The 27,697-nt window shown below is 37.1% G+C and overlaps 1 protein-coding gene across 8 annotated transcripts in view; it reads right to left on the reverse strand.

Moving 5' to 3' along the window:
* Positions 1–27,697, reverse strand: part of NUP98 (nucleoporin 98 and 96 precursor) — a 109,117-nt gene that overhangs the window by 13,337 nt on the left and 68,083 nt on the right. For all 8 annotated transcript variants that reach the window (XM_058545730.1, XM_058545734.1, XM_058545736.1 and 5 more), the window contains 10 exons: positions 24,158–24,335; positions 23,242–23,406; positions 17,205–17,387; positions 15,987–16,137; positions 14,172–14,601; positions 12,295–12,524; positions 10,665–10,931; positions 6,143–6,300; positions 5,194–5,337; positions 2,010–2,152 (listed from right to left, as the gene is read on the reverse strand). In XM_058545730.1, the coding sequence (XP_058401713.1) occupies positions 2,010–2,152; positions 5,194–5,337; positions 6,143–6,300; positions 10,665–10,931; positions 12,295–12,524; positions 14,172–14,601; positions 15,987–16,137; positions 17,205–17,387; positions 23,242–23,406; positions 24,158–24,335 (2,049 nt within the window). The remainder of the gene's footprint in view (positions 1–2,009; positions 2,153–5,193; positions 5,338–6,142; positions 6,301–10,664; positions 10,932–12,294; positions 12,525–14,171; positions 14,602–15,986; positions 16,138–17,204; positions 17,388–23,241; positions 23,407–24,157; positions 24,336–27,697) is intronic.

Raw genomic sequence — 27,697 nt, forward strand, 5'->3', positions numbered from 1 at the left:
ATATCAAGGAAAGAAAGAGACATAGTTACAAATACTACAGACATTTAAGGATAGTTAAGAAAATTTTGGAACTTCATACCAATAAATTTGGTGATTTTGGTGAAACAAATTCCTAATAAGAAACAAATATCAAAACTGACTCAAGGGCCGGCCCCGTGGCTTAGCGGTTGGGTGCGCGTGCTCCGCTGCAGGCGGCCCGGGTTCGGATCCCGGGCATGCACCGACGCGCCGCTTCTCCGGCCATGCTGAGGCCGCGTCCCACATACAGCAACTAGAAGGATGTGCAGCTATGACATACAACTATCTACTGGGGCTTTGGGGGAAAAAAAATAAGTAAAATTATAGAAAAAAAAAAAACGGACTCAACAATAAACAGAAAATCTCAACAGCCCTATATTCAGAAAGCAACTGATTTTGTAGTTTAAAATCTTTAATAAATTGGACTTCATAAAAATGTAAAACTTCTGCTCTCATCTTTTTTGTAAAGAAAAAGAAAAAAAACCCTTTAGGGCCGGCCCTGTGGCTTAGCAGTTAAGCGCGCGCGCTCCGCTACTGGCGGCCTGGGTTCAGATCCCGGGCGTACACCTACGCACCGCTTCTCCGAGGGCCATGCTGAGGCTGCGTCCCACATACAGCAACTAGAAGGATGTGCAACTAGGACATACAACTATCTACTGGGGCTTCGGGGGGAAAAAAAAAAACGAGGAGGATTGGGAATAGATCTTAGCTCAGAGCCAGTCTTCTCAGCAAAAAGAGGAAGATTAGCATGGATGTTAGCTCAGGGCTGATCTTCCTCACAAAAAAACAAAACAAAACAAAAAAAAACCTTTAACTGGCAGAAAATATTGCAAAGCACATTTATAATAAAGAACTTACATCCAGAATATACAAAAAACTATTACAAAACAATAAGACAACCCTATAAAAAATGGGCAAAAGATCTGACAGGCACTTCAGCAACGAAGATATGCGGATGGTAAACAAGCACATGAAAAAAATGTTCAACATCATTAGGCACTAGGGAAATGCAAATTAAAATACAATTTTAGTTATATATATTTTATCACAATAAAAGACTATATTATTCTATAATATAGTTAAATACGCTATATTTAAAATAAAGTATTTGAGGAATTGAAATGAAATGTGAGCTATTAGACTTGACTAGAGAAAACTCCTCAGTGTTTCTCATATAATGTAAAAAGACAGTTCTGAGACAGTTTTAATTAACTGATTAGGTATAACAGCATGTGTTAACATATTACTATAGGATAAATAAATGACTCTGCATTTCTTATTTAAAAAACACACACCAAACAAGACACCACTATATGCTCAATAAAACGGTAAAATTTTAAAAACTAATAATACCAAAGTTTGAAGAAGATATGGAGCAACTGGAGATCTTGGTGGGAATGTAAAGCGATACAAGCACTTTTGGATGCAAATGTTCATAGCAGCTTTATTCTTAATATTCAAAAACAAAAAAACCTAACTGCCCATCAACAAATGAATAAATTATGCAATAAAAAACTTCTGATTATATATATTAACGTGGATAAATCTCAAAATCATTATGCTGAGTGAAAGAAGCCAGGGACAAAAGATAACATACAGAGTGATCTCAATTATATAAAATTCTAGAATAGCACAACTAATCTATAGCAACAAGGAGTTGGTCAGTTGTTGTCCAGGGTGGGGATTAATTGCAAAGGGACATAAAGGAACTTTTTGGGGGTAATGTAAAATCTTGATTGTGATGATAGTTATATTACATTAAAACATATCAAACCACACACTTTATTATGTGTGGTAAATTGTGTCTCATTAAAGTTGATTAAAATAATTTCTAGATTTCTAACTCTAAGTTCCAACGCTCTTTGCATTCAACTACTATAAGTTATATTTTGGTAATTTATACAGACTTATGGCAATTTGGCTGCATATGAAAGGAAAAGAATTCAGGCTCATCAATCCTCAAGTGACTATAATGCACGGCTCTGATTTACCTGTCACTGTAGAGTTTTAGAAGGTGAAAGCAGACGTCCTGAAGTGGTCTCCGTGAGTCTTGCTCCTCCTCTACCACACAGCCGGAGCCTTCCAGGTACGAAGGAAGTGGGGAGCAGGCATATCTGTCACCCTCAGAGGTATTCTGAAGGTAAGAATTTGATAAAACAATATATCAGTTGCTAGCGTGTCTCCCTAGATGCCATCACATCTTAATTACTCAGACACATGCATTAAGAATGATGTGACACCCTCTAAAGGAATGTGTCAAAGACTTTAAACTTCTCTTATCAGTAACATATTCTACCTGTCTTCAGTGGACCGGCAAAGACTTCAGATAGCTCTCAATAATCCCACCACCTTTCTTGTCATAATTCTATTACACTTAGTTTCTTTAGTGTTCTCTTCTTCTTAACTAATTCTGACAAGTGATATCAAAGACAATAAAAAAGGACAGTAAGAAAAGCACTGAAGAAATGATGGCACTAAAAACATTAATAATACTTTAACGTCAACCCTGACAAGGAATATGAAATATGATGATATTTAGAGGCAAATTTCAGACCTGCTAATTTAGGGCTATTCCAAACCCGAGGCCAGGCTGTATCTCAGGGAATTACCGAAGGAATAAGACAGCATTAGGAATGAAGACAAACCCTGATTTGGGGGCAGGAAAATAGCAATAAGAGAGTAAATTGTGGAAACTCATCATATTAAATAAAATAGAAGCAGACACCTGGAGAAGTTTAAGAGTAGCCCTGTCCAAAGGATGCCCACTCTCACCACTCCTATTTAACATAGTACTGGAAGTCCTAGCCAGAGCAATCAGGCAAGAAAAAGAAATAAAAGGGATCCAAGTTGGAAAGGAAGAAGTGAAACACTCACTATTTGCAGATGACATGATTTTATATACAGAAAACCCTAATGAATCCCCCAAAAAACTTTTAGAAGTAATAAATGAATACAATAAAGCTGCAGGATACAAAATCAACATACAAAAATCAGTTGCATTTCTATACACTAACAACGAAGTAGCAGAAAGAGAAATTAAGAACACAATCCCATTTACAATTGCAACAAAAAGAATAAAATACCTAGGAATAAACTTAACCAAAGAGGTGAAAGATCTGTACACCGAAAACTATAAAACATTGCTGAAAGAAATTGAAGACGACACAAAGAAATGGAAAGATATTCCGTGCTCTTGGATTGGAAGAATTAACATAGTTAAGATGTCCTTACTTCCTAAAGTAATCTATAGATTCAATGCAATCCCTATCAAAGTTACAACAACATTTTTCACAGAAATAGAACAAAGAATTTTAAAATTTATACGGAACAACAAAAGACCCCGAATAACTAAAGGAATCCCGAGAAAAAAGAACAAAGCTGGAGGTATCACACTCCCTGATTTCAAAATATACTACAAAGCTATAGTAACCAAAACAGCATGGTACTGGCACAAAAACAGACACACAATGAAGATCAATGAAATAGAATCAAAAGCTCAGAAATAAACCCACACATCTATGGACAGCTAATCTTCGACAAAGGAGCCAAGAACATACAACGGAGAAAAGAAAGTCTCTTCAACAAATGGTGTTGGGAAAACTGGACAGCCACATGTAAAAAAAATTAAAATAGACCCTTACCTCACACCATACACAAAAATTAACTCAGTGGATTAAAGACTTGAATGTAAGACCTGAAATTATGAAACTTCTAGAAGAAAATATAGGCAGTACGCTCTTCAACATCGGTCTTAGCAACATATTTCAAGCACCATGTCTGACTGGACAAGAGAAACAATAGAAAAAATAAACAAATGGGACTACATCAAATTAAAAAGCTTCTGCACAGCAAAGGAAACCATTAACAAAACGAAAAGACAACCTAACAATTGGGAGAAGATATTTGCAAACCATACATCTGATAAGAGGTTAGTGTCCAAAATATATAAAGAACTGATGCATCTCAACAACAAAAAAAACTAACAACCCAATTAAAAAATGGGGAAAAGACCTGAACAGACATTTCTCCAAAGAAGATATACAGATGGCCAACAGGCACGTGAAAAGATGTTCAACATCACTAACTATCAGGGCAATACAAATCAAAACTACAATGAGATATCACCTCACGCCCATCAGGATGGCTATAATTAACAAGACAGGAAACACCATGTGTTGGAGAGGATGTGGAGAGAAGGGAGCTCTCATACACTGCTGATGGGAGTGCAAACTGGTGCAGCCACTATGGAAAACAGTATGTAGAGTCCTCAAAAAATTAAGGATAGAACTACCATATGATCCAGCTCTTCCACTGCTGGGTATTTATCCAAAGAACTTGAAAACACCAATGCGTAAAGATACATGCACCCCTGTGTTCATTGCAGCATTATTCACAATAGCCAAGACTTGGAAGCAACCTAAGTGCCCATCAAGGGACGAATGGATAAAGAAGATGTGGTATATATACACAATGGAGTACTACTCAGTCATAACAAACGATGAAATTCAGCCATTTGTGACAATGTGGATGGACATTGAGGGTATTATGCAAAGTGAAATAAGTCAGAGGGAGAAGGTCAAATACCGTATGATCTCCCTCATTAAGTAGTAGATAATAACAACAAACAAACACATAGAGACGAGATTGGATTGGTGCTTACCAGAGGGGAAGGGGGGAGGGAGGAGGGTGAAAGGGATAATTCGGCACATGTGTGTGGTGAGGGGTTGTAATTAGTATTTGGGTGGTGAACATGATGTAATCTATGCAGAAATAGAAGTATAATGATGTACACCTGAAATTTATACAATATATAAACCAATGTTACTGCAATAAACAAACAAAAAAAGGGAATAGAAGGAACATGATCAAAGAAAAAAAAAAGAAAAAAGAGATGTAAGGATTGTAGAATAAGAAATAAAATTACTTGCAAAGGAAAAAAAATTTAAAAATTAAAAATTAAGTAAAGAAAAAAAAAAAAAAAATAAGAGTAGCCCTGTCCAGAGGCATGAGAAAAGGAAAAAGTTTCCTATCAGATTTCCTGGATCCATTTCAATTTCATGTACTTTCAAAAAAAGCAGTTAGGAAAAAGTATTACAAAATGTAACTTGATGGTTTTTTCTCTGCAGTACAGACCCCCCACCAGGACTTTTGCTTGGCTCTACTGGAGACATATACCTGAAATGCTTCTTCATACATGCTGAGTGCCCTGGAAATGGAGGCTGTAGGTGGAAGCAAATACCAAAGATGGACAGCCAGGGAGCGTTTCCAATCTAACTGGGAGCACACATTGATTTGCTTCTGCTCTGAGAGCTGCCACACCTGCAGGAGACAAAATCATCATCACAGCTATATATATTACCTTGTTACTGCCCAGGTCTGCAAGTTACTCACTTATTCAAATCACATTTTACATGATCTAGATGGCAGTGTTAATGATCCAGATATAAAATACATAATCCCTTGGTGGCAGGTGAGAGGGTGGATTTAGACAATCAAGGCTCTGAGAAGAGATGAGAACCACTAAGAGCAAAGAGGAGGTCTTCTCACTGCCTACAGTTGCCAACTTATAAAATTTTAACATGTGCATAAATTCTGACAAGCTATTTCATTTTTGGAAATTGACTTTAAGATGGCAACCAAAACAAACAGGCAGCAATAGAGAAGTGGCTTAAAATAATTATGGTATATCTTACATAAAATTAATAGAAGTGGCCTACACTAAAAAGAATGATGCTGCATAATGTGAAAAAAATGTCCATATACAGTAAGTTAAAAAAAAAGTTGAAGAACTGCTATGTATAATTCTTAATATTTGAACATACACTTGTGTAAATATGCACACATACATGTAGATATAGACAAAATATTTCTGGACAGATATTATTTATGTTGTTTATCACTATGATATGGCATGTGGTGAATTTTAATGTTTTAATTTCTATATAACTAGTTGTTTTACAATGTATATGGTGTACCTTTATAATCTGAAAATGTTTCCACTAAAAATTAAAGTTGCTTAGTTATGCGTACTAGTGTACAATTTACAAAGAGCTTTGCCTTAACCTCAAGCAATCCTGAATTTATGAGAAAATTTATGCGAGTTTATGAGAAAAGAGGAAAATACCGGTTTTCCAGCCAACAGGGCAAAGATGCGCAGTCTCTCATCCTGGATGAAGCAGTCAGCCTGGAGCTGATGCCAATCCACCAGCTGCATGGTAAGCAGCTCCCGGATCGATTGGCTCCCCACCAACTGGGATAAAAGAAGGGCAAGACGATGATCACCTACAAGAGAAACAGAAGTTCTCTGGTGATACTGAGGATTTATAGACTTGGGGAAACACTTGGGGGCATTATCTTATTTCTTCTAGCCCTCAGGAGAAAAAACTTTAACTTTGCACCTATGACTGCTTTTTGCAGTAGTGCCAAAGTATTAACCAAGAACTTAGCATTTTCTACTTGGGTTAGAAAATCTTCAAAGTAGTTTAACCCAAATTATATACAGACTGTATATGATACAGAGTTCAATGACAGATCTACTATTACTTCGTGACCCTAGACAAGGCACTTCAACTGTAAAATAGAGGAAAATTCATCTGATTCAAAAATTTGTAATAAAACTGAGACAACATAATTAAAAACATGCCCAACTAGAATAAAACTGAGAAATGGCAAACTCAAAACTAAAGGAAAAACGTGTGTATGGTATAAAGAATCATTGAGTCATTCACTCTCACAGGTCCACTAATCTCTTTTAATAAATTTTTCAGGGCCAGCCCGGTGGCTTAGCGGTTAAGTGCGTGCGCTCCGCTGCTGGCGGCCCGGGTTCGGATCCCGGGCGCACACCTACGCACCGCTTCTCCGGCCATGCTGAGGCCGCGTCCCACATACAGCAACTAGAGGGATGTGCACAGATGACATACAACTATCTCCTGGGGCTTTGGGGGAAAAAATAAATAAATAAAAATAAAAATATTAAAAAAAAAAAAAAATTTAAGTACCAAGGGCTGAGGCAATAAAAAGATTCTAATTAACCAGAATGTGAGGGGATAGAAATTCCAGTTTATGAAAATTTCCATTTAAGCTATGAGTTAAGAGAAAAAGTTTTGTTTCAGCCCTTAATACAATCCTCCTAAAAGTCAATAGTTCTTTTCCTTCTGTTTTTGTATATGAGTCATGCTTACACGACTAAATAAAGCACCATCCTGCCAGAAACTGAGGCTCTCATCTCAAAGAGTTTCCTTCACAAACTAAAGAGGCCAGAAAGAAAAAAAGTCAGCTATCAGAAACACATCTGGAAATGTGCTGCTAGGCCAAGTAGTCTCCCTGATTGTATATAAGTAACCAAAGCATGACTGGACTATGATTCATGCAGTAAGTGCTGCAGCCCACTTGACCGTGAGCTGCTAGTATTCTAGGTGAATAAAAATAAGGAAAAAACAAAAGATTATTTCTGTATATCTATATAATCCAAAAGAGGATTTAGTGGCCAAGAAATATAAATATCTTGGTCACTAGAGATGGTCAAGTTCAGAGAGAAAACTGGTATATCATAGCTTGATATAATCATGAAGATTCTCTCTTTGCTCTTATCACACAGTCAACTACCCAATCAGCTTCTGCCAATCTTTTGACTTTTCACTCAGACTTTCCCATTGACGAAAACATATAGGGAGCAAATGGCAGGATTCTAGGGTACTTTCTTAAATTGATTTTAGTATACAGTGTGAAAGGAGAGGATTCTTTTGGGCAGAGGGTAGGGATGCAGCTAAAAATCCTACAATGCCCAGGACAGCCCCCACAACAAAGAATTACCAGCCAAAAATGCCAATAGTGCTGAGGCTGAGACGTAGTCCATGAACATGTAATGTCTCTTCATTGATTTAGATCTTTATTTCCCCAGCAATGTTTTGTAGTTTTCAATGTACAAGTCTTACACTTGTGTTACATTTATTCCTTAAGTATTTTATTCTTCCTGATACTATTGTGAATGGAATTGTTTTTTAATTTCATTTTTGGATTGTTGTTAATACATAAAAATACAACTGAATTTTGTATATTGATCTTAAATTCTGAGACCTTGCTGAACTACTTTATTAGTCCCACTACCTTTTCTGTGAATTCCTTAGGACTACTGACATACAGAATCGTGACATCTGTGAATAAAAAAGTTCAACCTCTTCCTTTTTAATCTGTGACTTTTGCTTCTTTTGCTTGTCTGAATGAATACAGTGGCTACAACATTCATTACAATACTCTACAGAAATGGTGTTCCTAATCTTAGGGTGAAATCATTCAATCTTTCAATATTAAGTATAACATTAGCTGCATATTTTTCGTAGATTTGCTTTGAAATCAGGTAATAGTGTCATCATAGGATGAGCTGGAAAATCCTCTCTCCTTTATTTTCTGGAACATTTATAGAAGATTGGTATTATTTCTTCTTTAAATATAAGAGAGTGTTCACCAGTGAAGACATCTGGGCCTGGGCTTTTCTGAGTAAAGATTTTTAATAACTAATTCAACTTCCTTACTTGTTACAGATCTACTTGGATTTTCTGCTTTCTCTTGAGTCAGTTTTGGTAATTTATATCTTCCTAGGCATTTGTCAATTTTATATAAGTTATTGAATTTGTTGACAGAATTTGTCATAGTATTCCCTTTCCTATAGAGTTAGTAGTGATGTTCACTTTTTCATTCCTACTTTTAGCAATTTGTCTCTTTCCTCTTTTCTTCATGGTCAGTGTAGTTAAACGTTTGGTAAACTTTCTTGATCTTTCCAAAGAACTAACTTTTGGTTTTATTGATTTCTCTATTGCTTTTGTTTTCATTTTCATTGATTTCTGTTCTAATCTTTCTTATTTCCTCCCTTCTACCTTTGGGTTTAGTTTGCTCTTCTTCTGCTAGTTTCTTAAGGGAGAAGCTTAAGTTATTGATTTGAGGTCTTTCTTCTTGTTGGGTGTTGTTCAAATATTCTGTATTCTTGATTTTCTGTCTAATTGTTCTATCAATTATTGAAAGTAGAGGTAGTGAAGCAAAAGTTCTTAGTAAGCTGAAAGGTAGTGCCTTGTCAAAAGTTTAACCTTAGGGTAAGAAAAAAAAAAGAGAAAAGAGTAGTTTGTGAACAAATAATAAATCTAAGGACTTGACTTCTTGCATTCCTTAAGATCCTCTTCTGCTACATGTATGTGTGCTGATGAGCATAACATTATCTTTTTAAAGATTCGTAATCTTGGCCTGGCCCCGTGGCTTAGCGGTTAAGTGCGTGTGCTCCGCTACTGGCGGCCTGGGTTCAGATCCTGGGCGCGCACCGACACACCGCTTCTCCGGCCACACTGAGGCCGCGTCCCACATAGAGCAACTAGAAGGATGTGCAACTATGACATACAACTATCCACTGGGGCTTTGGGGAAAAAAAAAAGGGAGGAGGATTGGCAATAGATGTTAGCTCAGAGCCGGTCTTCCTCAGTAAAAATAGGAGGATTAGCACGGATGTTAGCTCAGGGCTGATCTTCCTCACAAAAAAAAAAAAAAAAGATTCATAATCTTTATTAGCTTTATAGAAGGTCAATCCTGATGACAAGTTCTCACTGAACCAATGCAAAAAGACCACAAAAGGCACTGAGCTAAATGTGTAGTGATAGTGGAATGCAACTGACCATTTATATAAGTTACTGAATCTAGCTGTTCCTGTGATTTGTTCCTTATAATCCCCAAACTGACCAAGCTCTAAAAAAATAAATCCAGCTGATGGCTCCAATTAGTTGGCTTCACATAAATTAGGTTCCAATAAACATTTGATCAAGAATCCAATCACACCTACATTAAATTGAACTATGTCATCCTTTATTCTTTTCAAGATTTGTGTCTAGATAGTTATTAACTATTTGCTGAATGTCTCTCATTGATGGAAGAACTAAAAAAGCACAAATATATATATGGGAAGTCCTTAAAAAAAGTCAAGTAAATATCTCAATCCAGAAATTAAATCTCTACATATTTATTTGAATAAATAAGTGAAATAAGTGAATCAGTGCAAAACACACGTTTAAGAGATTCAGAGTACTGCTTATAGCATGTGTGTAGGGGGGAGCCTAAACGTTGTTAAAAAAGAAATTTGATAACAGTACATTTATATATAAAAAAATACTAAGAAGCATTTGACTATTATACCTACATTATTGGACATTTGTAAGATATTACATGAAAAGAACAGAGTATATATATATAGCAGAATACCATCTTTGAAAAGTTTACATGTGTATGTTGCTCTGTGTGCACATATTTGTATATGCTTTATATACTACAAAGTAAACAGTCCAAGTACAAATTGCACATTGAAATATTTGTACTGAATACTAGTAAAGGATTTAGGTGATTTTGGTTTATTGCTTATCTGCATTTTCTGGTTTCACTACAAATGTGTATGTAGCATATAAAATTAAAATAATTTTAGTTAAGTAAATTTAATGTTCAAGGTTCTAAAAAGAAAACTAGAAGACACAGTCTCTATTCTGGAAGAACCAACAATCTTCCTGGGAACTCTATACTTACTCTCAGGTTAGAAGACACAGGCAAATCCACAATTAATGGGTAGGGACAGTGAATAGGAAGTAGGCAGGGGTGCACAGAAGGACCATATGCCCTACCTGACTGCTGGGCCAGAGAGCAGGCCTCACTGATCCTCTTGCCTGTGAGGCAGCTGAAGACAGCCTCCACAGGGTTGTCTTTTCGGGTGAAAGAGACTTCCTCCTCAATTTGAGGTGCGGCAGTACGGGATAGCCAGCGAGAGAAAGCTCTTCTTCGCTCCACAATCTGAATGTATTCACTGGGCTCATCCAGCTGGCTGTCAAGCTCCTTCAGGTGGCCCCATAGAGCTTCACATAATGTCCATGTTAGGCTCCAGTGCTTCACAACTAAGGAAGGAACAGGAAAACAATGCTATGGCATGAAGTCTTACAATAACTACAGAGAGGTCATTACTCTAATTGTGGTGTAAAAATACATAAATTAATAAACACCCCAAACAACCACTCAAGTTGATTTCCCTGAATCGGTCTCTGCCTCACTTAGCTGTGTCTCATAAGCTCCACAGGTGTGTGATATAACTGCTTGCTTGCTCCATGTTCCTGTGGTACTTACATAACAAATGTAACTCTATGCTCCCGTAATAGATTCCTCTAGCCTAAGTATGGCTAATATAATCTCAAGCGATAAAGGAAAGTCCTCTAATTTGATCAAATTCTATTTACAAAATGCTTTAAGAAATGTAAAGTGCTCTAACAACCTGTGAGGGATTACTCTCTCCTGCTATAGGAGCCTAACATTTAGTGAGCCTAAATGACACTGTTCAAAGTGCTTAAGAGTAAGCCAACTCTAATCTACACAATATAACCATACAGTAGTTACCATCTTCATTTTGTAGATGAGGAAACTGAGATACAGAGTGTTAAGTGACTTGCTCGAAGTTACAGGCAATATGTAGTAGAGCCAGAATTCGAACCCGAGTAATCTGAGGACAACTGTATACTTTTAACCACTATGCTATATTGCTCAAGAAGGACAAAAAAAAGGAAGCACTGTTTACCACTTAAGGCCACTTACAAGTATGCACTGGGAAGATGACTCACACGTTTGAAAAGAAGATAAGACAACTGAAACAAACACAAAGAACCGAACCCAACTCCCAAAATGTGCAGAATGGAACATTCTAAAATAGTCTCCATTTTTCAATAAAGGTGATGTTGTGAAACATGTAATGAAGCATGATTTTTCTACTATTTGAAATAATAAGTTCTGACATTAGAAAAGCCATTTATCAAAGTACTGGTTCAGGAAAACATGGTCACAATAGTTACAGAGAGGTAATGGTGAGAGGGGTCAGGAAGGGAAGCTATCAACACCAAAGTTGTTGGGAAGACCAAGTGAGATTTGACCTGGACATGGAAGAATGAGCAGGATTTAGAAAAGAAGGAATGAATCTCTCTCTCCCTACGTTCTCTGGATGGTGGAAGGAATGTAATTTCATGAATCCAAGGGATGTGACCGGCTACAGTTACTGTGAACAAAGACTTGTGTGTTAAAGAGCATTAAGAGTAATTATAAACAATGATATAATTTCTTCTTGCTTGGGATTTTGCTCATCCCAAATCAACTACAGACAAGTGCAAGCTCAGGCATCCACCTACTTCACTGGCACAAGGAAATTTGTCCTCCTATGAACACATGCTCCTACCCCTGTTCCTGGGACCAAAGGTTAGAAGCACAGTCCATACTCACTTTGTGCTTCTGATAAGTCTCCTGATGCTTCTTGAACCCAATCTGCATAGTCGTGAATGACAGCAACTCCCGGATTGGGGACAACAAGAGGACAGAGCTCATCCACGTGGACAGTGCTATGTTTCAATTTGAGCTCCAGAGGTGTCTGGTATAACTGCAGGTCTTCATCCGGCTTCTTTTGTCTCAAACTGAGTTTTTCCAAATGAACTTTGAATGGGGACTCAGTTAGGCTTCAAGGGCAAATGACAAACAAGGTAGAAAAGAAAGATAAGACAGATGCTAGAATTTTCCTATGACCAAACCTTTGCTTCTTTTTATGACAAATAGAACGCAAAACATTCTACTGTGATTTTAAATAAATTTTCTTTCCTAATGTCAAACTATAATGAATTTATTTGCTATATACTGAGTAAACAAATTATCTGACCTATGTATTCAGAATCCAAAGGCTTCTGAGGCCAAGTTATAACAAGTATGGGAATCAGTACAGTAAGACTTGGAACTGGCTTCAGCATGTACCTGGATACTATGAAATCCAAGGGCCAAAAGCTGTTGTGGGATACTGGTTTCTAAAATTATATTTATTGATGTATCAAAAATCACAAGGCTAAGCTTATCGATACTTAAGAGCTGACTCTAAATTAAGACGAGCATACAGTCAATTTGGCCTTGATCCAATTTTAAGATTGATATTAACAACCTCCAAAATATCATGACATCATGAATAACCTAGGTTTAGGATCAACATTCCTAACCGTGAGATTCAAGAGAGGCTGTTGTTTTTTGTTTCTTCAAAGTCAACTTTAAAAACTAAAAATACTAGGTGATCATAATCACTTAATCTATAGTAAAGATAGCACAATTTGTTATAATTATAAAAAGTAAGCAGGGGGGCCACCCCCGAGGCTTAGCGGTTAAGTGCGCGTGCTCCACTACTGGCGGCCCGGGTTCGGATCCCGGGCTCGCACCAACGCACCGCTTGTCCAGCCATGCTGAGGCGGTGTCCCACATACAGCAACTAGAAGGATGTGCAACTATGACACATGCTATCTACTGGGGCTTTGGGGAGAAAAAGGGAAAAAAGGGAGGAGGATTGGCAATAGATGTTAGCTCAGGGCTGGTCTTCTTCAGCAAAAAGAGGAGAAGGATTGGCATGGACGTTAGCTCAAGGCTGATCTTCCTCACACACACAAAAAAAGTAAGTAGGAAAATGTTATATATTTTGCACAAAACAACTGTATGCATGCTGCCTAATAACTACCAGAAAATGATATATATAATTTGTACAGCACATATATATGTGTGTGTGTATATATATATAAAGTGTATTGAGAACTATAAGCACATATATGTAAATGTGAATAGTGGGAATTGTGTAGAAATATGTAACATATATAATCAGATGTCACCTTATTTCCAAATACTTATGCATGAATTATCCACAATTCATACATTCACCTTATCAGGTCTAAGACACAGGAAATGTGCGTAGTTGAGAATATATCTTATATATGAAGAAATCACAAATTACTAAGTGACAAAATAGAAAAAATGACTAATGCAATAAAAAGGATGAAAACTCAAGGAATGCCGCAACATTAGCTTTGAAGCTGTTACTTTTCCAACTAAAATTTAACTATTAGGTAAGCATTATACTCCTCATACCCTGATGGCACAAATAGAGTTACCTTACTAATCATTGTAGTTTTTAATTATACAAATATCTTCTGCTATCTAAAATTGTGCTAGGAATATATCTGGAATATATCTAAAATGATCACATAGCAAGGCCCTGACCTTGGGTCTTCTGATGATGAAAAGTTTCTCCTCAACTACCATGTTGCCTTTCTCAAAAAGTATAAGGAAATGTGACTCACGATTTAACAGCTACTGGATTAGGCAGGAATCCATATTCCATAGAATCAGCAATCTGATGATTTTCCAGTTCACGAGAGCCACTCAGCTGTTCTCCACTATTAGCAAGAGTCCAGTTGGGGCCCCAACCAACCCGAAATGAGCGTCCCATAAATAGGGCCATGTCCATCAAGAGTTTCCCCTTGCCATAGGTGACAGACTTTTCGCGAGGGACTAGGCCTGGTTGTCTGCGTGTACCCACTGTTTTCAACTGAACCTCAGGGGCTGGGCTAGGCACTGTAAACACAGAGGTCAGGGGTGGAGGGACAGACCAAGGGGACGTGGATGGGATATTCATCAAAGATGATGCTCTGGGAGTGCGACATTCTTGCACAGAGGCACTTGGTGAAAGAAAAGCTCCACTTGCAAATTTTGATTGTAGTAATCCACCAACTAAAATAAGAGAGGAAAGAAAGACTATTAGAAAATGCAGCCTACTTAGCTTCTTGAACAACAACAAGCAGTGAGGCTGAAATTATAGATTCACCAAACTAATTAAATCAGATAAAGATTACTGGAAGTGGATTAAGTCAGAAATTAATCTTTCAATCAAGAAGGCAGGAATTCTGATGATGATGATGTTAACAACAATAACAACATTAATAATAAACACTACTACTACTAGTTTAAAAAATTATCTAGCACTTAAATGCAGCAGACTCCGTATAAGCAATTGTACACATGATTTCATTTCATCCTTCAATAACTTTAAACAAAGAATATTATCATCTTCATTTTACAGGTGAGAAAACTAGGCTCAGATAAGCGACTTGTCCCAATCCACAAAGGTACTAAGTGGCAGGACTGAGAGATAAGCCCATGTAAGTCTGACACCAATGCTCATGCCCTTATCAGAATGCCAAATGTAACCTTTTCTTAGTCAATATAAAAAGCCTAATGAGATTAAAACTCAAATCCCTACCACTCTAATGCTCACTGGTAGACTTAAGGAAACAAAACCCCACCAAGGCACCTTGTGATTTTACGTGCCTTAGAGAAGGACAGTTCTTGTTACTATTCCGTTTTCCAATTTTTTTAGATGGTTCCTGTCTAAAGCAAGAAGTTAGTATGAGATTTTCATGCAGTGCCCATTATGGAAAAGGTTGTTATGAATGTTTAATAAGGGTACTTAAAAGAACTGAAAAATAAACATTTAGTTTCTATGGCAACATAAACAAATCTCTTCCTGGTAGTTCCTCTGGCTTTCAAAACATTTTAAAATTATATCTGCTTAAGTCTTTTGCTGACATCAATATTCTGTCTCCAATCTCACATAGTTACAAGCCCACTAGAGGAGAAAAGGGAAAGCTTTAAAACCAAACTTCCCTGGGAATTTGGGAAGGTTTAGGGAAAAGTAGAAATCTGACAAGTTCTGTGCATTCTGAGGAGTAACATTTGCCCCTAGAAGGCAATAAAGATAGTGTTAAGACTGTACAAAAAGAGTACAGTGCAGGACAACTTACTGATTCCTTTAAGGTGTGATAAAAATTACAGCTTACTATCTAATCTATATTCATAAACAAATAAAAACATGACTAAACAAAATACAAATGCTTTTTTTCCCCTACAACTTCTGCATCTGCATCAATGAAACAATTCATGGTTTTAAAAAACTGGCCCCACTTAACAGATATTTATAAAAGTACATTTCCTCTTGGCATCCTTATGTCATATGCCTTTAGGGGGATATTTGCTAGAGAAGTCAACTCTGCTTAAAAGAAGATATGTGAAAAGTAGGATTTTACAGCTTTCTTGTAAAACAGCATCTTTTACAGTACCTAATGAACGGGATTTTGATGAGTGGGATGATGAAATGGGGAGTCTGGGAGAACAGATTTCTTGAGATGTATCTGCTTTAAAAGGAAGGCGACTGAAGCGTTGATCCGTATCTGCATCTTCATCATCAGCAAGCAATGATGCTTTCATGATCTAAAAAGGCAATATCTACAGAATGAATGTGCTCCCCCAAAACCAAAGGCCATAAGGAAAAATGCAGTTTACAACAACCAATAAATCACTCTGCCTCAAGGCTGGGTCCAGAGCTAGTATAACATTTGTGTGACTAACTCTGGTACATTGTATGTGCCTGAACAGTACAAGTTATATAATACTCCTCTTCTTTGTATCTACAGAGTCTCGCCAGAGCCTGGCACATAGCAGTTGCTCACATGTTTGCTGAATGAATAATTTCATTTTTTAAAAAAATTTTTTATTGCAGTAAGATTGGTTTTTAACATTGTATAAATTTCAGGTGTACATCATATTTCTATTTCTGCATAGATTACATCATGTTCACCACCCAAATACTAATTACAACCCATCACCACACACATGTGCCGAATTATCCCTTTTATCCTCCCTCCCCCCTTCCCCTCTGGTAACCACCAATCCAATCTCTCTCTATGTGTTTGTTTATTGTTATTATCTACTACTTAATGAAGGAAATCATATGGTATTTGACCTTCTCCCTCTGACTTATTCCACTTTGCATAATACCCTCAATGTCCATCCACATTGTCACAAATGAATGAATAATTTCAAAGTCAAACATAAGCCACAGGCTAAACGAATAACATGCCAAAAGGCATGAGCAGGAGGAAGCTGAGACAGAACTTAAAGAAACCTGTAGGTACTAGGTTTTTTTTTTTAAACTTTTGGGGAGCACTTTCCATAGCCTCAAAACCACTCTGTAAAGCAAACAAAGTAATATTTTATAGAGAAAAATCAGTGCTCACAGATGTTAAATGACTTGCCTAAAGTCACATAGTAATAGTTACAAAACTGGGGTTAGAATCCAGGTCTTCTGAATCTTAATATAGCCTTCCCTCCCTGAATGGGAAAACGTGGCCCAAACATTGGCCATATTCCTGTTTTTCTCATTCTAGTGAGTACTCAAAGCTCTTAAATGAATAATCAAGGAAGAGGCCCAATATTATGCAAGGGAGACAAATATTAGTTTGGCTTCCTGTTGTAGCAAGGGTGGGTTAGGACTTCACCTGTAAGACATGTGGATTAATTCCCAGTGAAGATGCAATGTGTGTTGAGGCGGACACAGGTTCCTGATCCTCAGGCACGCTCTCTTCTAACACGGAATCCAAAACTGGCTCCTGGGTGATATCTACCATGTCACTGTCCAGTTCCACAACCCTCCCTAACTGTTCCACCTCTGGGCTCTGGCTCTGTAGACAGCAGAAAGATCAGGAAAGCAGCATTAAATACACCAAATAGACACAGAGCTTCTAGACGATCTTTAGTTTATTCAGAATATGATATAGCAATATTAGATTCTTCCCATTCTATCACAACGTGAGGTAGCCTATTTGCTAAAGAGGATTTAACAACGATAACCCAATAATCCCCCTTAAGTACCAGGGATCCAAATGAGGATGCATGGAATTATCCTTTTGTAATATATATTTTGGTCTGGTGTCTGGAACCTAGCCAGCACCCATATTGAACAAATGGTAGTCTTCAGACAAAGGCTATGCCTTACCTGATTTAGCTAGCAACTATAATTTTCCAATTTACACAGGATCACCCTGCCCTAACAATACCTTGTAGCCAGAAGCCATTGGGAAAAGAGAATAAAAGGTACAAAGATCAAAGTCTCCAGTAACTTTATACTTTCTTAAAGAAAATATTTAGAAATAAATTTCTAGTTAACACAATTTTGGGCCTGGAATTTATCTTTTGGGTGACTGAATCCTAAGGTCAGCTGGGTTCTTACCTGTGCAGTACCATGTAAGATACAAGGGCTGTCTACTCTAATTTCCCCAAAGGAAAAACAAAGTAATAATATTAGGAGCAATTTTAATCTGGGAATAATTCTTTTATGTTTAAAAGTGTCAAGAGTTACATTTACATTTATTAAGCAGTTTTAAAGATATAATCATAACTAATAGTTTATGTCTTGAAAAGTAAACACCCATAAAGCTGAAGCACACTGTAAAATAACTGGTTCAATACAAATGCACTAAATATGTCCTAAACTTGCATATGACCTGGTAACAAGTGGGTAAGCCAATTCATGAAATATTCTCAAATCAAAAAGTTCTACCAATTGTTTTTCTTATCATGATATCATTTGTAGATTATTAACTGTGCACAATTTTTGGCTTATCTGCCAAGAGTGGCCTCTTTCATGCTAAACCTCAAATGGATGCAACGGGTAGTTTTAAAAAGAAATTCATGAGTTCTTTGGACAAAGTAACAACCATTAGTATAATTTTTTCAACCTTATTTTTAATGGTATATTAACTATTACTCCCCTGCATCCCTTTAACAAATATCCTTACTAAAAGAATGTCTGCTCCCACTGATAACTGTAGAAAAACTGAGGTGTTGGATGCACGGTGAATTGCCACTTAAGATGTGAACAATCCCCAAGGAGTGCTCTTAACAAACTGGAAGCTAGATAATGGTCTAAAGGCAAAGATGATACTATTTTTTACCTATTGGGGAGGCTACAGGCAGGTCTGTCTACTTTTATGCTTTGAATTCTGCAGGAAAAAAAAAACAAAAAGCAATCCTGGTGATGATGCTCCCATTATAATTACAAGAATTATGGGAACACTCTCGTTCCAATGGTTCCGTAGTATGTTAATTTTAAACCAATTCACTTTTAAGAAAAGTTCTGAAACCCCTCATCCTCTCTGTCAAACTGTCAGTAAGGATACCCTCCTCTGTTGGGCTCCCACAACACCCAGTCTATACCTAGTTTATACGATGCATCACAATGTATTATAATTTCTTGCATATATATATTTGTCCCACCAGATGGTCAAGCCTTGCAAACAGAGATTATGGCCTACTGTTTTCTACATCCAACACCAAGCACTTCTTTTAAATTCACCATTTACCAAACACTTTTTGTTATCTCCATCGCCTAATGCAGTGCCTGGCACACAGCAGAGAAAGCAATTAATAACTATGAAAGAACAAAAAGGAGAGAGGACAGGTGGGAGGAAAGGAAGAAGGGAGAAGATGGTTCCAACTTATTACACTACTCAACAAAGGAATAACACTAATGCAAGAGATGTTCACTTAGAACAGTTTTAGGCAAAATGGGAAGATCTCATCAAATAACTAGATTAGAGACCTAAGGGACTCTGCACATCTTTAAGAAGAACTCAAGATCAAGGTTTTATTCACTCCCCCTCATGCATAGACTTCAAAGCTACGAGAAATCATCTAATAAGTGGACAAAGGGGAAGTGAATTACTATGCAACTATGAAGACCTGGTAAGCTCCTACAGCCCCCTATATGTGAACAAGCATCCATAAGTCTGAGTACTTATTTTCAGAGAAATCTTGGGAGATCAGGTGCTTCTTCAAAGCCAGTCCTGGAAAGAAAAGTAGACTAATAAAAAAATGATGGCTCAGAAGGAATTGAGGGGGAAAAAAAAAAAAAAAAGGACGCCCCTGGGAGGTCTATGGAAAACAAAGGCATGCACTTGGAGGAGCAGCCAAATAGAATATCATTTTAACTCTCCCTTTCCTACACTGTAATCTCTTGAAAGTAGAACATTATTTATGTCTAAATACCAGCAAAGTACGTTACAGATACCCAGTACACAGATTTCTGTAAAATGACTATTTAGATATATGGAAGATGATGTTTTACGACTGAACTTTTTTTTTTTTTTTTTTTGGTGAGGAAGATTAGCCCTGAGCTCACATCTGTGCCCATTTTCCTCTACTTTATATGTGGGATGCCTGCCACAGCATGGCTTGATAAGTGGTGCATAGGTCCACGCCCAGGATCCAAACCTGCAAACCCCGGGCCACCGAAGCGGAGCACGTGAACTCAACCACTACACCACCAGGCCAGCCCCTCACGACTGAACTTGTAATGATTTGAGAAACCTCCACTCTCCAACTCAAAAGAATCTTCCTCATATAAACAAAGCTGCCAGTTCCCTAAAGATAAATCATCTCTTAATCCACTAGGTAAAGTAATTCAAGTAGGTATAGTAAATCAAGACACTGTTATTCAGCAAATGGTGAATGACCAGTCCATAGTCAAAAAGGTTTTAAACTACTTCATACTGTCCTCTCATCCAAATACTTTAATCCAGTGTAACTACTACTGTTGCCTGCCTCCAAAACAACTCGTTTTCTAATTACAAAGAATGTTTTATATTCATTTTGGTGGAAAATCAGCCCTGTCAACAATATTGTGTTCTCAAGAGAAATTCCATGTTGGGGTTTCAAGGGCCCACACACTAAGTGTGTATTTTTCCACACATATGTTCAGGGATATAACTGCAGAAGGCATAGGACACCATAACATTAATATCTGAAGCAAAAAGGCTCGTGGCTTTTGAATTATCTTATATATATACAATATATAGATCGCATAAAAATATAAAATATATATTAAAAAATACATTGGATAAATTTAAATAGCTGCCATTTTATTACTTTTTAAAGTATATACAAGATGAAATGGAATATTCTTCTAAATCCTAATCACTTTTTTCCTTTAAAAATTTTTTTTAACTTATTCGAATGTACTCACTGAGTGAACAATGCTAAGTTTCTGAAAAAGTCAACTAGTCTGCCTTAATGATACTGAACACAAGTTACATTTCAGTATAAGGCTGAGGTAAAAAAAACTACGTATCTATCTACCTGATCCCAAAGATCTGAGGTTTTTCAACAGTGACCTGGCTGCACATCTCAGTCACCTGGGGAAAAGCATTTACAATATAAATATGCCTGAGCCCCATGCCAGATCTATGGAATCAAAGCTTACCGAGGTATTGATGCAGTCAGCTGAAAACCGGATCTCAGATCAGCGTTTTGGAACTAATGTTCTAATTACCAAAGAAAATGTTTCTGCAACTGCCCGAATTCATCTGTGATGGTTTTTCTGCCAACATTTTCTCTAACTTAAAAGACATAGAAGGCAAGATTACATGAAATTTTAGTTTCCTTTATGTTTTCTCAATGCTTAGATTAACCTGCTTTTTTAGGAGCAAAGCAAGGCTTAAGAACAAACTGCAAAGAGGGGACTAAGGATATTACATAAAAGGTAGTGGAGTAAATGTGACCACTGAACAAAAATGTAAATCTTCCTAATACCTAAAGAACCACCCCCCAACAAAGTCAGAGAACCTGAGATTATGTACAGGAAAAAAAAAAAAAATGCTACAGCAGACTGAAGGAACACCATATTATGGAAATCAACCTCTCCAAGGGGCCAGAAGACAGTGTGAAGATAGTCACCTTGACGCTGAGATGAGAAGACCATGCTGTCTGTTCCCAGTTCATTCAGATAGCTCAAGTATTTTCCTCAAGCCAAGTAAAATGTAGGCCTTGGTACTAATAACTAAAAACTGTGCGACCACTGGCATTTCCCACCTGTCTCACTTGGGTCACTGGGCAAGATGAAGAAAGAGTTCTCTGGAGTCCCACATTACTGTTACAACACATTAGCCTGAATCTAAACAACTCTACGAATATCTCCCATTTCTGCTTTCCCCATCCAAAAGGTCAAAGACCATCCACTTCTTCAATCAAAGGAGATACCTGAAAAGGACCCCTATTCACTATATCCTCTTTGCCCATTTTGATCCTTACCACCTTTTTCCTAGAGCCTTGTTCTTCTGAAATTTTTTGGTGCTCATCTTTTCAATGAACTCTCACCTACTGAAGTGTCTGTCATCACAGGAGTTTATAATTAACTCTTACTATTTACATTCTGGAAATTAAAGAGCCTAAAAACCACTGATTATCAACATTATATGAATTTGCTCTGTCTGTCCACAGATGAAGCTTTTCTTTTTTAATTGTACCTTTAGGATCCTATATAATTACTTTCATTGGCAGAATATAAAGCTATCTGACTCTTATCCTAAGAAATATATATAAGATCAAAAAACACTTAAGAAAGAAAGGAATTATACAAAGTACATGTTTCAGACAAAATGAACATGGATAACTGGAAAATCAAGTCCATTTACAGCATTTTTTTTAGCTCATAAGAGATTTCTTACAGGTAATCTAAATGCTACAAAGATTTTAAACATAAAAGTCAACATAGTTCCTGTTTCCCACTTTTATCTTACCCTCCCCTCACCCTGTACGTGCACATATGGACATACATACACAACAATCTCCAGAAAATGCCTCCCAAGAAATTGTTTAATAAATCATAAAAATCTCACAAATCAGTAGCCATAAGAATTGTAGCACGGAAAATTCCAAAGGTCCTGCATTTAGCAGCTGAGAGGTAGACGATGCTTTACAAAGAAATTCTATATCAAGTTCTTTTCTTTGAGGGAGTATGGCAGCAAAGAAAAAAATTTTTTATAACTTGATTGATTATAAACAACATCCAAATGAAAATAAATCTCTTTATGAGTTGGCAAAGAAACTACCTGATATTCAAATTATAAACCTTTCCCTACAAGGACAAAAGGTTTATACTAGCTTAACAATACTAAAAAAGAGTATGATACAAATAATTGCAATTAACAATGCAGCCCCTACTCTCCCCAGGCCAAATAATTCATTTGTATTCTAAAACTTTATGTTTTCATAAAGATTATGTATTGTTAAAATACAAAATCAAGAGGTTACCTGAAGTAAAAGCAAACAACTTGAGAAAAATGGAGTTAAAAATCCTTGCAGAAAGCTAATTGAACTTTTATAAAAAAAACACGGAGGTAAAGAACAAGATTAAACCACACATCAGGTTGTCAACAAAAGTAGGTTTTACTTTGCATTAACCCACACAAGCAAACTGCTATCTTAAGTTGATCACTGAGCAGAGAATTCAGCAAGTCCAAATGAGAGAGAGGGTAGACGGAATGATCCAAATAGCAAGAGAATTCTTTAAATCCCTCAAGTAAAAAACAGATGCCAGTACCACCTCATGCCCTCCCTTATACTTGTCTCAACGTGATTGCCAATACATTTGTACTCTTCCAAGTTCCAGGGGTCATAAAATAGCTTTGTACTAGCTGAATGACTTGCTTTCGACTTCTGTATCACGGATTCCATTCAAATTCACTGTCCTTTCTCTACCTGGGGTGGAGGTGCTGGTTTGCCATTAAGAGCCATCTGGCATGGGGTGGCCTGGCCTGCAGGAGGCAAAGGGGCAGTCTTCAACTTCTTTGTACTAGTTTTGGATGGCCGTTCTTCCTCCTCTTCATCAGAATCCTGAAGGCCATACTTAGAAAAATGGGAGACCTAAGGAAGAAAAGAATCCATTTTAACACTGTTATATTCAAAACAGCTTCCACAGTACTTGGCCTTTCAATTTTGCAGAATTAGTTAACAACAACAACAACAAAGTGAGAGAGATCAAAATATTTAAAGCACAATGAAACGACACCTATCATACTTTACTCTTTTTCTAAGATTTAGATAACATTTGGTGTGTATACTAGTTAGTCATATAATTACTAAATTAATATATTAACATAGGAAACCGAATCCAAAGAGCCGTTACTATTTTCACAATTATGTACTCTCTTGTTGTTCTCTACCTATGCAAGGGCCTTCAACAAGTTAAATAATCCAACTGGCAGAGAAGAGAAAGAAAACGTTGGGTTAAACTATCAAGAAAGGGAGGAAGTCAAGCTCTACATCCCTAGATATCTTTAAAAGAATGACAATTATGTAGGAAGAGTTCATCTATCAAGAGACAAAAGTCCTGCCTGATGTCCCTAAAAGACGCCATACATTAGGAAAACCACAGCTTAGAAGTGTATCTAAACGCTCATAGGATGGGGTAGAGGATTTGAATCACGGGCCCATAAAGTTTATAATAGCTCTTTATGGCTCTGGGGTTTAAACAAATGAGTAATTTGGAGCAAATCATGATGTAGCTCTACATCTGCTTTCTAACTTGTGAAAATAAAGAGAATTTAAGAGATCTTTTCTAACACAAACATTTTGTGACTCTACCTACAGTTTATAACTTGGTTAAGTGACATACCTTAAACACCCAAGAGCCCGTTTCAGGACGGTACTCTTTGAACTGAGCTCCCTGTTTCCTTGAAACTGCTTCCAATCTTCCCTCATAGTTGATATCAGCAAGTCGATCTGGGCTCTTTATTAAACAACGAGATGTTTTATCCGTTGGCCAAACTCCATCCAATGTAACTTCAGCCTTCCTGTAATGTACAACCAAGTAAAGTGTAAATGTTTCATATGTAAGACCAGAAAGCCAAGCAACATCTATATAAATAGCAAATAAAGGTACATGTGTTACTTTGGAATTATTCCGCAGGTGTTTCATTAATTTGAGTCTTGCCTCCCAAGGTAGATAAGCTTAAGAGCAAGGAATTACCCACACATCAACTAGCTCAATATGTGATTTAAGTGTTACACCCCATTTATTTCAAACTACCATGGTACATCAATTATTTCCAATCTAATTTTAATAACACTTAAGCTATGCATCCTTGACCAAGTCCAGTGCTAATAGTCCAGTGGTCATAGCCCAGAGCTATGACCTAAGTCTTAGTGAAAGTCTTAAAGTGCTATTGTAGGGGCCAGCCTAGCGGCATAGTAGTTGGGTTCATGCAATCCACTTCGGCGGCCTGAAGTTCACAGGTTCGAATCCCAGGTGCGGACCTATGCACCACTCATCAAGCCATGCTGGCGTGGCATCCCACATACAAAATGGAGGCAGATGGGCACAGATGTTAGCTCAGGGCCAGACTTCCTCATCCAAAAAAAAAAAAGTGCTGTTGTACTTAACAACAGTAATAATAGCAACAATTACCACTTACTGACAACAAATGCTTGCAGAATAAGGTGTCAGGAACATCACAGTATTAACCATTAAATAATGACTGTGAAGATGACTATAATAGTTGTAATGTATTCTTCTAACATCAATACCTGAATTCATGGACTGTGTTCTATTAATTCTGTATGCCTTGCACGTAGTACACTGACCAGCACATAATAATAAATGACATTTTTAAACACTATTTATTTATTTAATTTTTCCACCAAAGCCCCAGTAGACAGTTGTATATCATAGCTGCACATCCTTGCAGTTGCTGTACGTGGGACGCGGCCTCAGCATGGCGGAAGCAGCGGTGCATCAGTGCACGCCTGGGATCCGAACCCGGGCCGCCAGCAGCCGAGCGCGCGCACTTAACCGCTAAGCCACGGGGCCGGCCCTAAACACTGTTTATTTTTTTTTGCAGGGAAGGAGTCTCCCTGAGCTAACATCTGTTGCCAATCTTCCTCTTTTTCTTTTTTTTTTTCTTCTCCCCAAAGCCCCAGTGCATGGTTGTATATCATAGTTGTGAATTCTCCTAGTTCTTCTGTGTGAGCCGCCACCACAGCATGGCAATTGACAGACGGGTGGTGTAGTTCCATGACTGGGAAGTGAACCCAGGCCACCAAAGCGGTGACAGCACCAAACCTTAACCACTAGACCATCAGGGCTGGCTCTAAACGTTATTTTTTATTGTGGTAAAAAGGCATAACATAAAATTTACCATCTTAACCATTTCTAACTATACCATTCAGTAGTGCTAAATGTATTCATACTGTTGTGCAACCAATCTCCAGAACCTTTTCATCTTGCAAAACAAACTCTATATCCACTAAAAAACAACTCCCCATTTCCCACTGGCAACCACCTCCAGCCCCTGGCAACCACCATCCTACTGTCTGTTTCTATGAATTTGACTCTCTAGATGCCTCAAATAAGTGGAATCATACAGTATTTTTTCTGTGATCAGCTTATTTCACTTAGCATAATGTCCTCAAGATTCATCCATGCTATAGTACATGTCAGAATTTCCTTCCTTTTTAAGGCTGATTAATACTCCATTGTACATATATACATTTTGTTTCTCCATTTATCTGTCAATAGACACTTCTACCTCTTGGCTATTGTGAACAGTATTGCTATGAACATGCGTGTATAAATATTTCCTCAAGATCCTGCTTTCAATTCTTTTGGATATATACCCAGAAGTGGAACTGCTGGATCATTTTTAATTGTTTGAGGAACCACCATACTCTTTTCCATAGCAGCTACATCATTTTATATTCTCACCAATAATACACAAAGGTTCCGATTTCTCCACACTCTTGCAAAACTTATTTTTTTTTATAATAACCATCCTAATGGTTGTGATAGCTCATTGTGATTTTGATGCGCATTTCCCTAATTACCAGTGATGCTGAGCATCTTTTCATATGTTTCTTGGCCTTGCATATCATCTTTGGAGAAATGTGTATTCAAGTTCTTTGCCCATTTTCGATCAGGTTATTTGTTTTTTTGTTGTTGAGCTGCAGGATTTCTTCTTCATATTCTGGTTATTAACCCCCAATTCGATATATGATTTGTAGATATTTCCTCCCATTCTGAAGGCTGCCTTTTCATTCTGTTGATTATGTTCTTTGATGTACAGAAGTTTTAAATTATGACACAGTCCAATTTGTTTACTTTTACTATTGTAGCTTGTGCTTTTAGTGTCATATCCAAGAAATCCTTGTCAAATACATGTCAGGAACCTTCCCCTATGTTTCAGTCTAAGAGTTTTATAGTTTTAGGTCTTACATTTAGGTCTTTGATCCATTTTGAATTAATTTTTATATATGGCATAAGGTAAGGGTCCAATTTTATTCTTCTGCTTGTGGATAACCAGTTTTCCCAAAACCTGTTGGGAAAACCTATTGAAGAGATTGTTCTCTCCCCATTGTATGGTCTTAGCAACCTTGTCAAAATCATCTAACCATATATGTGAGGGTTTATTTCTGGGCTATTTTGTTCCATTAGTCTGTTTGCCTGTCTTTATGCCAGTACCACATTCTTTTGGTTACTGTAGCTTTGTAGTAAGTTTTGAAGTCAGGAAGTGTGAGTGCTCCAGTTTTTTTCTTTTTCAAGATTAGCTTGGCTATTCATGGTCCTTTGAGATTCCATATAATTTTAGGATGGATTTTTCTATTTCGGCAAAAAAATGCCACTGGGATTTTGATAGAGTTTTTGTTGGAATCTTTAGGCTTCTGTACATATAAGATCACGTCACCTGCAAACAAAGATCATTTTACTTCTTCTTTTCTAATTTGGATGCCTTTTATTTCTTTATACTTTCACTATTATGTTGAATAGAAGTGGCAAAGTGGGCACCTTTGTCTTGTTCCTGATCTTAGAAGAAAAGCTTTCAGTCTTTCACTACCGTGTATGATATTCACTGTGGGTTTTTCAAATATGGCCTTTACTATGTTGAGATAGTTTCCTTCTATTTCTAGTTTGTTGAGTGTCTTTGTCATAAAAGGGTGCTGAATTTTGTCAAATGTTTTTTCTACATCAGTTGAGACAATCATGTGGTTTTCTTCCTTCATTCTGTAAATGTGATGCCTTATACACTGATTTTCGTATGCTGAACTATCCTTGCATTCCAGGAATAAATCCTACTTGGTCATCATGTGTAATCCTTTTAATTTACTGCTGAATTCTGTTTGATAATATTGTGTTGAGGATATTTACATCAATATTCAGTAA

The sequence above is a fragment of the Diceros bicornis genome, chromosome 7 (genome assembly GCF_020826845.1).
Source record: "Diceros bicornis minor isolate mBicDic1 chromosome 7, mDicBic1.mat.cur, whole genome shotgun sequence".
Lineage (NCBI taxonomy): Eukaryota > Metazoa > Chordata > Mammalia > Perissodactyla > Rhinocerotidae > Diceros > Diceros bicornis.